The sequence below is a fragment of the Morone saxatilis genome, unplaced genomic scaffold, assembly GCF_004916995.1.
Source record: "Morone saxatilis isolate NCDOM2014 unplaced genomic scaffold, NCSU_SB_2.0 Contig18, whole genome shotgun sequence".
Taxonomy (NCBI): Eukaryota; Metazoa; Chordata; class Actinopteri; family Moronidae; genus Morone; species Morone saxatilis.
The window spans coordinates 28,153,155-28,165,611 of NW_023339740.1; the positions used below are offsets into that span (position 1 = coordinate 28,153,155).

Below are 12,457 nucleotides of genomic sequence, written 5' to 3' on the forward strand. Positions count from 1 at the left end.
TTGCTTTGTCTGTCAAAGCACTTTATAAATAAAAAAAAAGTGCTATATCCATAAAAGTATTTAAAATAATATTTATTAATAGAGCACTTTTAAAACCAATGTTACGAAGTGCTTTACAAAAAATGACAATAAAATAATAAAATAGAAGACAAGTTACACAACATTATTATTACAAAACTGATGAAGGTCAGTTGCAGTCCAGTAAGTATTTCAGCACTGTTTTCAATAATAACTTTACCACTAATCACGTTCTCACACATTCTTGTCTGAAACCAATTACACTTGGCAGACGTGTCCAGTAAAATAATCTTAAGTCAAGGTCCACTTTAACCACATCTCACTGTCTTCATCAGTTTGAGTGACCCTGAAAAAGCAACTGAGTCTTGAGTTAAGGTTTTATGTCCTTGAGGAGTCAAACTGCTGTTTCCAAAGTCAACAACAGACATTTTACACCCACATACAGTCTGACAAGTAGGTTGTAAAGTGCTGCTTTATGAACTGATTTGTGCTCCATTAGTCATAATATATCTCTCTTCTCTTCTGCTCATTATTTACCTTTTCAGAACATCGTATGTATGAGACAAACACAGATTATAAATGTCTGCAATAATTAACGGTCAATTCTTCCATCATGTGTGGGACTCTCCATCAACAAATTATAACAAGAGAACAACAAACAAGTGCAAATAGTTTATTGAATCTTTTGGACAAAAAGGCATTTTGCTTCATTGAGAAAAATAGTTTATAGAATAGTTTATTCTGTCAGCGTAATGTGAATGTTTGGCTTGCACCTGCTCTCAGGTGGTTGTTGGAGGAAAAAAAAAAAAACAAGCCCAACCAACCGGGCAGCAACATTTACAAGGTTACATAAACCACTTTTAAAAACAGTTAAACAGTCAAAATCAAAAAACAACAAAAGAGCTGCCAGTCTCCTGCCGACAAGGTTCCTACACGACCCTTTTCCAAATGCTGTCCCTTTACAAAGTGTTCAGACACTCACACTACAGAGCTCACAGGAACAGGATTATACCTCACCAACACCGACTCTCTGACTCCACTGCAGCAGCTGGAAGCTAAAGTATAAGACTGAGCTGCAACTAAATTAGTCGAATGGCAGAAACTTTATTGGCAACTGTCCTGGTAATCGATTAATCATTTTAAGTGAAAGATCCAAATATTGTCTCTACGTTATAGTAAGTATAGTTTTAGACCATTAGTTTTTATGTTATATAGGCCAAACAATTGAGAAAAGAATTGTTAATTGCAGCCCTCAACACTTGTTTTGTAAAACATTCAAAGCTGGAATTGATCAAATCCACGATGTGTATTCTTTAGACGTGTGCAGGAAACCCTGCGGCTCGGCTAGTGTGTTTTCAGTTTGTCTCCAAACAGCGTCATCAAGAGTCCGTACAGGAACCCCCCCGTGAGGATGAGCAGAGTGCTGGATACGGGGCCAAACGACAGCAGGGCCCCCAACACGTAGAAGAGCAGCAGCAGCAGTATCGTCCTGTAGCTGGCCAGCGGACGCAGGCTCACCCTCGGCTGGCGGTTCCTCTCCAGCGTCCGCCGGGATAACGGGCTCTGCTTCAGTTTCACGGTGGAATCCGGATTGGCCAAGTAGTGACGACCCAGGCGGCCCAGGAAGTCCGGACGTGAGCAGAGCGCGTTCATGTGGCCTCCGAACTGTGGGAGCACAACGGCAGAAAGATATGAGCATCTAAAGCTGAAAGAAAGAAGCTTCAACCCTCCGTAGAGCTGAGCAGGTTCAGGCCACTCACCCTTTCATTGATGAGAGACGAGATCCTGTAGAAAAGCCTGACCAGCAGGGCGTTCTCGTAGCTCCTAATGGGCTGCAGCTCCGGGTCTCCTTGATAGTGAATGTCAAACCTGCGCAGTCCACTTAAGATCTGCACAAAAGGACAACACACTTTCACTGTCAGAGTTTTTAGTGTCTTGGCCCACAGTTCTAATGTGTTCCCCTCTCTCTCTTGAAGTACTGACCTGCCTCCTGCCCAGGTCAGTCAGGATCAGACCGTTCTCTCCCTGGATGCAGTCTGGCAGCTGCTTGCAGTTTCCATCGTCCTGGGAGGAACCCAGGTTGGATATAAGCTGAGTGAGCTGACCCTGGTTCAGCTACAGAACAAAGAAACGTACAGTTAACATCTACAGTCAGGATGTTTTTACATGGACGGGTAACTGAACCGCACTTCCTGTCGGCACTGGCAGTAACAGCACATGGAATTTAAATGAGTGAATGATGTATTATACTATAGTTTAGTCTTAGGTTAAAAGATATCCGACGTTCTTAATAACTTAACTTACTTACTTAATGCCTGTTCAAGAACAAAAATATCTACATACGTGAACAATTTTGGGTTTTAGAATAATAATTTTAGAAGAATAATAAAATATGTTCCAATATAATACATAAAAATAAATATATATACACACGAAATAAAACTGACCTTGAAGATTTGACACAAGTTCTCCAAAGCTCTGTCCAGGAACTCGTGGGTCTTTTTCAGACATTCCCCGCTCTCCTCCGGCTCGGCCCCGGGGAAGGTGTTGTTGAGCTCAGAAGAGCCCATCCCAAACCAGGACATGAACGAGTTATTGGCCGCCACCTCGCTGGAGTGATCCGATATCCTCTTGGCCGTCTGTCTGGCCTGTGCGATTATCTGGATTAACTTCATGACCTGTGAAATGGACAGAAGACGTCAACAACAGGAAGTTTCAGTACGAATTCCCACTACGACTGTAACACACGCTGACTTACTGCTCCTCTGAGCTCAGTGCCAAACATCTGTTTGTACTGGCAGTCCTGGCCCTCCAAAGCATAGACGTGACTCTTCACCCTGAACACCATGTCTGTCATCACCCGTTGCCGCGACGACAGGAAGCTGCCTCCTTGGCTCGGCGTCAGGTAGCCGCGGGGCTGCCGGTGGTGGAGGACGTGCTCCGGCTCCAGAAACAACTGTTCTCCTGCAGAGAGATGTTTGCTTTAGTTTGTCTGTATATATATTAATCTAAATGTCTGAATGTCTACGGTTATTATTAACTTCTTATTTTAACAACACGAAACAACGATGGCTTCACCTCGTGCCTGTGTTTGCTTGTTTCACTTGTTTCTCACCTTTCTGGATCATCTCAGAGAGGTTCGGCTGAGCGAAGACTTTGGCCACCCTGAAGACCATCAGTGCGTTTTTGGCATTAACCAGATCGGTCCTCACGGTTCGGTTCAAAAACACCTGGAAGAGCTTTGTGTACATGAGCAGGTTCTCCTGAACAAACGACTCCCTGTAAAAGAGAAACTTCATGTCAGAACCAAACTGCAGTCAATAAATACAACATCGTCAGCTCATTAATCACCATCTGCATCTACAGCATGAGCACAATAAGCACCATATTTACCAGCACAGCTAACTCCACCTGTTACTGTACATATAGTACTGTTACTTTGACATTTGTCTCTAGAAAAACCCACTATGTTCACTGAATGATTCCAGAAAAGATATGAGACTCACCATTTATCAGGGACTGTTCTGTTTTGGTCTGGCTGAGGATTGGTCTTCTCCCCTGTGTATCTCCACGGTTGGATGTAGCTCAGCCACGTCTCCAACACCTCAACAAAGAGACGATACACTCTCTTAACAATGAAGTAAATGCTGTAACAATGTGAGTTTCTACAGCTTCATGCTTCATAACCATAGTCTAATAATCTGTAGTTAAAAAGGTATGAACTCCTCGTTTCTTACCACAGGCAGCTTGTTGCAATAATTGAGAAATTAAAACTTATTGAGCTGTTTCACAGTGAAATTCTGTATGAAATGGTTCATCAGCTACATGGCAAAAGGGGGAAAAAGAAGGAAGTAGTTTCCCTGTTGGAAAGGTTCTGGGAAGCACAGTGAACACAAGCTCTAACTGCAGACAGACAGTTGGACCAGCAAGACAAATAAATATTTCTTTTGGGTGAGACCTACCGCTCTGAAAGAGGCGTCTAAAGGCCAGTGACCGAAGCAATGCTGGAGAAACAGGTACAGTTTCTGCTGCACGAAACGTTGCACCACCACCCTGTAGGCAAGAGGAACATCACACATGTGCTTGTTAGGGGTGAGTTTAATACATATATATAGATTTATGTATAAACACAGAATTAAAATAAAGCCATTCATTTTTTTTGGAACAAAAATCCCATTTAAAATTATTTTTTCCTACTACGTGATGCTGGAGAGATGGTAGAGAGGCAAACTGGTTTTGTCAAATTTAGTCAAAAAAGTTTCATCACAACATATTGCCCTGATTCTACCGGGCACGGCTCTGTGACGTCACATCTGCCACACTGTTTTGTTGTGTCCTCCATGCAGCTTCACACCCTTCTGGTAGGGTTTCAGAAGCACTTTGCCTCCAGATTTGATTAACTTGCTTATATTTTGTTGATTTTTCTTTATTTATGAACTTCTACTGTGGGTAAGAAGGTTACATAGTTAAACTGTTAACGTTGTCTCTATCTGCACAGGATGTTTTATTTTGAAAATTCACCAGATTCTCTATGCCATTTCTAATTTCTTACTTTCTAACTTTCTTTGCTCTGTGCTGTCTTCCATCAAAAATAGATTATAGAATAGTATTCTGTGCAGGGCAAATATAAGAGCTGCTTCTTAAACACTTTGGTGCTTTTTTTATATATATAGGCAGAAAATTCATCCAACTGTGAGCAGGACCAAGAAAAATCAAAGGAAAAACAAACAAAATGGATGAAAAGAGGTTTTCAAATCCAACTCAAGAACTATAAAAAGGTGTCAGGCACTAAGGTAGACCAGCAGCGAGGCCCCACAGGCTGACGGTAACACTTATGGTGAAGCTGACCTCTTGAACTCCTCCAGCGGGCTGGGGTGAGTGTGCGAGTGGGCCGAGGGCGAGGAGGACAGCTGCTCGGGCTTCAGGCTGTTGGAGAAGGCATGCAGATGTTTCACCAGGAGACGCACCACCAGCACGTGCTCCTCTGTCGGGCTGAAGGGTTCCTGAAAAGGCAACCGGTCAACAAAGTGCCAAACAACAACATGACACCCAAATCAGCCACAATTTCAACAAGCTCAACAACAAGCTTCAACAGCTCCCAGGTTCAACAAGCAGCCAATCGTAATGCATCCCCAGTCCAAAGCAGCCAAACAATCACCAAAGGCTCAGAGCACGTTCTACTTCACAGAGTACAGAGGTCTCACAGTCTAGGAACCCTTTTTCTAATGTTACAGCTCAGCCTCACACACTGGGGAGTTTACTTTGTTCTGTCTTTAGTGGAAAGGTGCTTCTATCTGACTGATCTGTGTTCTGCTGCGATACTCAACATCAGATCTGGCTGCTTCATCTGAGCAATACTGTGTTAATTATGGCATTAGGGTTGCAGTGGTGAGAGATTTTCACAATACAATAACCTTTAAAGGATGAAAAAAGCTTTATTATCATCATTTATAATAATAAAAAACTAAATATTATATCCTTTATTTGTTAATAACACTAATATGGTAGAATTCAATACCGTAGATAAGCAAATGGCACGACACTCGTCAATTTTCATACCACGGTAAATCTATCAGTACACAACTGCAATCCTAGTATGCTTTTTGTTTTTTCATTGTTTAATAAAATTATTAAATCTTTAATTGGCTTTTGTTGCCAGGATATTCATCTGTGACCAAAAACTTCAGACTATGACCGTAAGCACCGTACAAAGTACACCTGATATATAACACAGTCATTTAATATTGATGTGGATATACAGTGTATTTAAGTCAATATACATTTTGAATTTCATTTTTATCTCTTCATCACAAGAGTTATTAAAATGTAAGGATCAAATTACATTTCAATAAGTGTCACTGTGGGAAGAGAAAGGTGGGACCTCAGTGCTCCATCAACTGCTAATAGCGAAGCTGCTTTGTCAGAACGATGCAATGTTTCCTCTTCTAGATAATGTCAGCAAACACAAACATTACCTCTGTACAGTTCTATATGCAATTAGGCTAAGAATCAAAAAGAGCAATAATTAATCAATAATAATTTAATTATTTACTGAATGGCATGTAATATGATGATTATTTAAAAAGTAGTAGTATCTTTTGCTTTACGAAGAGCAATAGTGTCAATAGAAAGAAACATTAATCAAACACATGAACACGTAAAGCAACGAAGCACCAGATTTAGTGTAAAAAAAAAAAAAGCATGCCATAAAAAAAATAAAAACAGCTGAAGAGAACCACACGCAAACCAGTAAAACAACGGCTCAATGAATCAAATTCCAAAGCTTCATTCCAGGATTACGTTTCCTGTCAAGGATACTTCTCTGTTGAAATTCACAATTTACAGTCAGACTGGAGGCTTTATACGGGAACAGAGGAGCAAGATTAAACTATAGAGAGCAGTCCATCGCAGAGGCTATTCACATGATCTGTTTTTTGAACTGTGGGTAAGAACAAACACTGCTGCTTGTTGATCCTGACATTAAAAGACTGATGATAACATTCTTCAACAGTCGATAAAGTCATTAAATCTGGCTCATTAAAGTCAAGCTCATTAATAAAGGACAACTAGTTCAACATGAATGTGGAACTACTGCTATTTAACAGGGTTCCCACTCTTCTTAAGAAATCATTTTTCAATAAAAGGACAGCACTGTGTTAATGGACCCTCCCTGTTAGCTCGCTCTGATGGTGCACTTGTCTGTTCTGAACATAGTCACTGACGGACATCAGAGCAGAAATGAAGAATTAGTCAATGCTGCTTTGTGTGTGTTAGTGTCACAGTGCGCAGCTTATCCTTCCAACAGCTGAGTTTCAAACAAAATACAATTAAAATTAAAGTATAAATTCAAGTTATTTTTCATTCATTCAGTCATTTTATTCAATTTCCAGGACGAATGGGAACCCTGTTTAATAACTGATTGTCTTTTATCATTTGGGTTGTGGGCGACAATATATTGTGCATCACAATTTGCCAATCGTGTCCTCCTTCTACAAGCTAACCTGTTTTTTTTTTTAGAAAAACTAAAACCATTCCCATCATGGCTGCTAATGTACAGAAGCAGGAAGAATGCAGCTAATCAGCTAATGAGGCTAATCTCAGCATTAGGTTGGTGACTGGAGGGACAACGTCTCACCGTGTATGTCAATATAAGAGAAGTACCCTTGACTGTGATCTTAACTCATTGAGGTTTACCTCCAGGAGGCCCCAGAGGGGCGGGGGTGAATGAAAAGGTAAAAGTACTTGGTAGGTGTGGAGGGTCCCAGAGCCTGGTGGGGCGTGGGGTTGGCACGGCATGCTGGACATACTGAGGCGATACTGTAGCAGCGCCAGCTGATCACCCGTAACCACCAGGGGGGAGAGGAAGATGAGGAAGAGGGAAGACAACGACAAAAAAGGTGGAGGAGGAAAAACGGTGAATAGAGGAGAGGGGAGAAGTGAGGAAGGATGAGGAAGAGGAAGGGAAAGAAAAGGTGGCAGGAGGAAGGTACACATGAGAACAGGAGAAAAGGAGGCAGCAAAAAGGAGAGTGCAACCAGACAGAAACAGTTGGCCAAAAACATTCAGGAGAAAGGAAGCAGAAAACAGGGGAGGAGACAAACAGAAATAAAATATTGACTGTGGGAACACACTGCTGTTACTGTGGGGAACGAGCCCTGTCCTACTCTCCACACACAGACCTTTACATGGTTGTAGGGACGGGAATCACTTCACACTGTGCGTTTATCAGAAAGGAAACAAATCTCTTAGTGGACATACATTTTGTCCATTAACAGATTAATAACAATAATTTGACGGAGTTGTAACGTACACACTGCAGCTCGAGGTGTAACGGATCAGGGCTGATACGTACGGACCGCCCCACATCTGACCCAAATTTAACCCTCCACTTCTGGAGCTGTTGGTGAAAGGCTAACAATCCTGAGGCACAAATGTATTTTTATTTATTTTGCCGTTATAAAAAACGATCCAATCCATTACTTATGTGATCCGTTGCACCCCCACTCGCAGCAGTAATAATAATAAGACTGCATAAGCACATGTGCGACAACAAAAATACCGTTTGTGTTTATAGTCCAATAAATATCCTGATGTATTCACATTTAAATCAAAGTTTGCAGACGAGTGTAAATCATTCCCATCCCTAATGTTAAACATTATTAACACAGTGAACTGTTAAACTGAAAGATTTTGTTTTGCACCGATAAAACTGTCAATATAATCAACTTTGTTAATAGATGCACAAGATGAAAATCAATTTGGCCAAAATCTTGCAGTTTAAGTCACTCTGAACACAATGGACACAGAACACAACACAGCAAGTCAACACAGGGGTTAATATATAAACATACACACATACAGGGTGAGCATTTAGTATAGTGAGGTACAAAATGTTTATGCTGTAGGTTAAATAAAAGCATGTTACACAAGGAGATGAAGGCCTATTTCACTGTTTCCTTTACAGCATTATGGAGCAGTAACGGAGCTCAAAACCTGATACAGGAAAATTAATCAGCAGCTATTTTAATAACTGAGTCATTGATCAATCAAACTTTGCTGTAATCTCCTCTCTTTTGGGGTTTTTGTTAGTGAGTAACTACAGACAGTAATACTGCTACATTAATACTGAGGAAACAGTGTTATTGGTGGATCAGCAAGTGAGTACTGCATCACACGAACCATGCAATCTATATAGCCGAGGGTCAAAGCTTATGTAACCATAGCGACTTCTCCTCAATGTTGTATAAAGCAGCTAAAAGACACACAAACAACACCAGCATAAAGTCTTATGGTTGCTTTAGATGGGAGGGAAACAAACCTATATTAAATATTCTGAATTACAGTCTGTGGTTGACAGATTTTTCATTTAAGCTGTGTTATTCTGTCGTTTCAAACTGGAAAATATTTAAAAGGGAAATAACGGTATATTCTAACACAGCGTATTTCCCATGAATGTGACTAAAGTGACTCTTTGGGCCAGGCTACCTTTGCAACAATAGATTCAGAGGTAACAAGGCAAAACAAAGTAGATTAGGGAAACCTAACTTAACCTGTACAAATATACTTTATTATTATTATTATTACTCTTATTATTAGTTTGACAGAATAAATACAGAAAGTCACTATGGCTAACTGTGCTAACTGAGTGCAATGGCAGAATAGTTTGGAGGTCAGAGTTCTGCATGATCCAGAAGCAGCACCAGCAGACCTGATAGGAAATAGTACGGACGTTTGTCGAAGGACGTTTCCACAGACCAGAACCTCAGAGTCACAACAGTTAGAAACTTAATTTCTGTTGGGGTACTGTGATAAACAACATCACTACAGGTGGCAGCGTAGAGCATCTCTGCTGTATCTTCTGCCAGAGAAACCGTCACCGTGTTGTGGCTTTATGTTGGTGTTTCACATGCAATCACACACAGATGAACACTTAGGACATGCAGCATGCAAAGGGACATGAATGGAAGCAAAAGCACTACTACCGAGAACACATGCCACACTCCTTAATGCAGTAGCTTTACTCTACAGATACTCATGTGCTATAACCTCTAAGAAGGGATTTTAAAAGCATATTTCAAATAACCCAGAAAATATGATGCATCTAGTGAGGAACAGGGATGTCTGCTGTGCATTCACACTGCAAGCTAACTTCAGTTCGCTGATTCACATCTGACAGTAAAAACAGAAAGTCATGTGCTATCGTACAATATGCTACTTAGCTTTAACTGTGGTGGTGTGTACAAATGTGGCTGCTTGCAGTGTGAATGCAGAGTTATATATATATATATAGTGAGAAACTATAAACTTTTTTTTATCCTAAAACATGAAAACTGTCATTTTCTCTATAACTAAGTTAATGGACAACTTCACTTCAGCCTGCTCAGGGTGTTGTTCAGCCACATTAGCTGGTACATCATAAAACTCACACACAATTTTACAGAGCATAGTTTTAGAGTAAGACCTCATAACAGTAGCACCATTTTCCCACCCTGGGCTTGCTCCGAGATAGGTCAGAGATGGTGGAGGTGTGTGTGTGGGGGGGGGTGGTGGGAATGTGGTCAGCCAGTCAACAGCCAGCCGTGCGATGCTGCAGTGCAGGGAAGAGGAGGGAGAGGGGGAGGTGGGGGAATATTTATCTTACCTTCACCTGAGGAGACTGGAGCTTCTGGTACATCTCCAGGGAGTAGTGATGGAGCCAGATCTCCACAAACATCTTCAGACAAACAAACACGTTTAAACTTAAATTCATACAGCTCAAACACTAGAAAGGTGAAAAAATCTTTCACTTTAAGACATTTTGTAGCTGTCAGACCCAGTAACGGCATTTATAAATCCCTTTATTGCCCTTGCTTTGTGTCTTACCTGTAACAGTGTTTCAGACCTCCAGATCTCCTGGGCTGCGGGGTCTGCGTTCACTGACGGTTGATGGAATATGTGATGTTTCAGAAGACTGGGGCTGTGAACGCCATAACCAGCAAAAGAAACAGTGGAGGATCTGTTGAATTTAAGAGAGTGGAAATATCAAACATTATGCTGCCATACTCTGTCAAACATTCAATTCATTCAGTTTCTCCATCAAAAGATTTGTTTAAAATGCAGAACATGAAAAAAAGAACATCTTTATTCAACCTTTCTTGCTTCAAATACCTCGGTGAAGGTGCGGTGACGGAGCCTCTGGAGTCAGAGAAAGGGGAAGGAGGTACGCTTCCTTCACTGGGGAGGAAGTATTTAAGGTAAGTGTCCACTAGGACAAAGTAGGCACTGTCAGTGGAGCTTCCATGTTGGCCTGGAGGGTAGCTCTGAAAACATCCAAGCATGCAAGCTTTAGCAAACAATACATAACACTCCTGTGTACTTAACTTAATATCACTGATAGGACTTTGGCAAACTCACCTTTGGCGTGATGAGACAGTAGGCAAAATTGAACATGAAGAATTCAAATGGATCTGCAGAACATTAAGGAACAACCGAACTGCACAAAGATGTTCTTATATAAACCCTCCTGTAGTCTGACAGTGACAACTTTGTTAGAAAGTCTAGTGTGCATCAAAGTCAGGCAAAAAGCTAAAGCAAATGCTGCATGCTCTCAGATTCCAGCTTCTCCAATGGGAGGAATTGATTTAATATTAACTGGAGAGTCACTGGTTTCATTGCCTAATTCACCCTGGTTTATAGATGGTGGTCTGACATAGCCACACATATCTCCACACTTTGTTTTAGCTCAGCGCTGAAGGAAGCAGTAAAGTACATAGCTAGAGGTCCAAACTGCTCTGCTCATAAAGGATGATATTAAGTTATGTGGTTGTGTTCTTTAACACAAACTTTATGTACTCAGCAGCAGCGAGCACAATGCACAGACACACCAACACTATTAGGCTGCAACCTGAGCATCTACTGTAACTCACAGCGCTGTAACTAATTTAATGACTATTTAATGACTGTGGGAAGCACTGCGATTTATTTCACTCCTTTAGTTGCAGCGCTACAACAGAATGATGAAATCTGTTGACATAGAATTGTAAAGAAAGATTTAAGAGCTGATCTCCGTTTAATATATAGAGTAAACTGAGATGAGCAGATAGTGTTCAGTGAACAGTTATTATTAGTTATTAGCCTGAAAGAGGTTTGTATTTTCTAATAAATGCTTGACTCGACACAGGCAATCCCTCACTAATCCCAGACAGATTAGTGTTAGTGTTGGAAGGATACTGAGAGCAAGGTTCAGAGTCAGCAGACCAGACAGGGGGAACTGCAGCTTGTTGTGGAACAGCGGGCAGTCGGGGAGAACTCCCTCCTGGATGCAGGCCTTCACGGGACCCTTAAAGATACACCAAAGGATGAGAATTCAGGCAATGGAATTCATTATTCTAACCCTGATCTATTATATGTACATTTAAAACTTTGCATGTTGTGAGCACACATGCTAACTAAAGGGTCTAACGTATTGATCGCAGTCACTGGTGCTGCATCGTCACAGGAGGTGCTCTGTTGCTCTGAAGGAATCTTCTAGCTTAGCAGTTCAGTTTGGGTTTGAGAAGAAAATAAAGAAACATGCACAGGTGTGGGTCAGGATGTTTTAAGAGAAGAGACGGGTGTTCTTACCGGGAGATAATTAACGGGTATTTCATATTTGTACTCTTCTGCTTGAAGTTTATACACGAGCTTCATCATCGGCCCACTGAAAACACAATCAGAACCATGTTCGATTAGATTCTTTGAACAAACAATGGGCAGAATTACACACAGGATATGTTGCTGTGATCATTACAAAAGAACGTGAAACTACCTCGGGTTTAGAAACTCCATAGCAGTGTTGTACTCATGGCTCCGCGAGTGCAGGAGTCGCAGGTTCCAGCCGGCGATGATCCCATCCAGACTGCCAAACACACTCTCCACCAGCCAGGGGAAAATCGAGTGCAGCTCCTACACACACACACAC

At 41.3% G+C, this 12,457-nt stretch overlaps 1 protein-coding gene across 3 annotated transcripts in view; it reads right to left on the reverse strand.

Annotated features, from left to right (window-relative positions):
* Positions 1-676: 676 nt before the first annotated feature.
* The window catches only part of smpd4 (sphingomyelin phosphodiesterase 4), a gene marked incomplete at its 5' end in the record, with an annotated part of 13,953 nt that continues 2,172 nt past the window's right edge, over positions 677-12,457 (reverse strand). Inside the window, 17 exon segments of one of the 3 annotated variants that reach the window (XM_035661921.1) lie at positions 677-1,683; positions 1,779-1,907; positions 2,002-2,133; positions 2,466-2,696; positions 2,777-2,982; positions 3,134-3,297; positions 3,525-3,622; positions 3,981-4,071; positions 4,867-5,021; positions 7,261-7,350; positions 10,160-10,231; positions 10,381-10,513; positions 10,666-10,817; positions 10,912-10,964; positions 11,728-11,836; positions 12,121-12,196; positions 12,305-12,441. In XM_035661921.1, the coding sequence (XP_035517814.1) occupies positions 1,363-1,683; positions 1,779-1,907; positions 2,002-2,133; positions 2,466-2,696; positions 2,777-2,982; positions 3,134-3,297; positions 3,525-3,622; positions 3,981-4,071; positions 4,867-5,021; positions 7,261-7,350; positions 10,160-10,231; positions 10,381-10,513; positions 10,666-10,817; positions 10,912-10,964; positions 11,728-11,836; positions 12,121-12,196; positions 12,305-12,441 (2,349 nt within the window). 3 annotated transcript variants of the gene reach the window in all.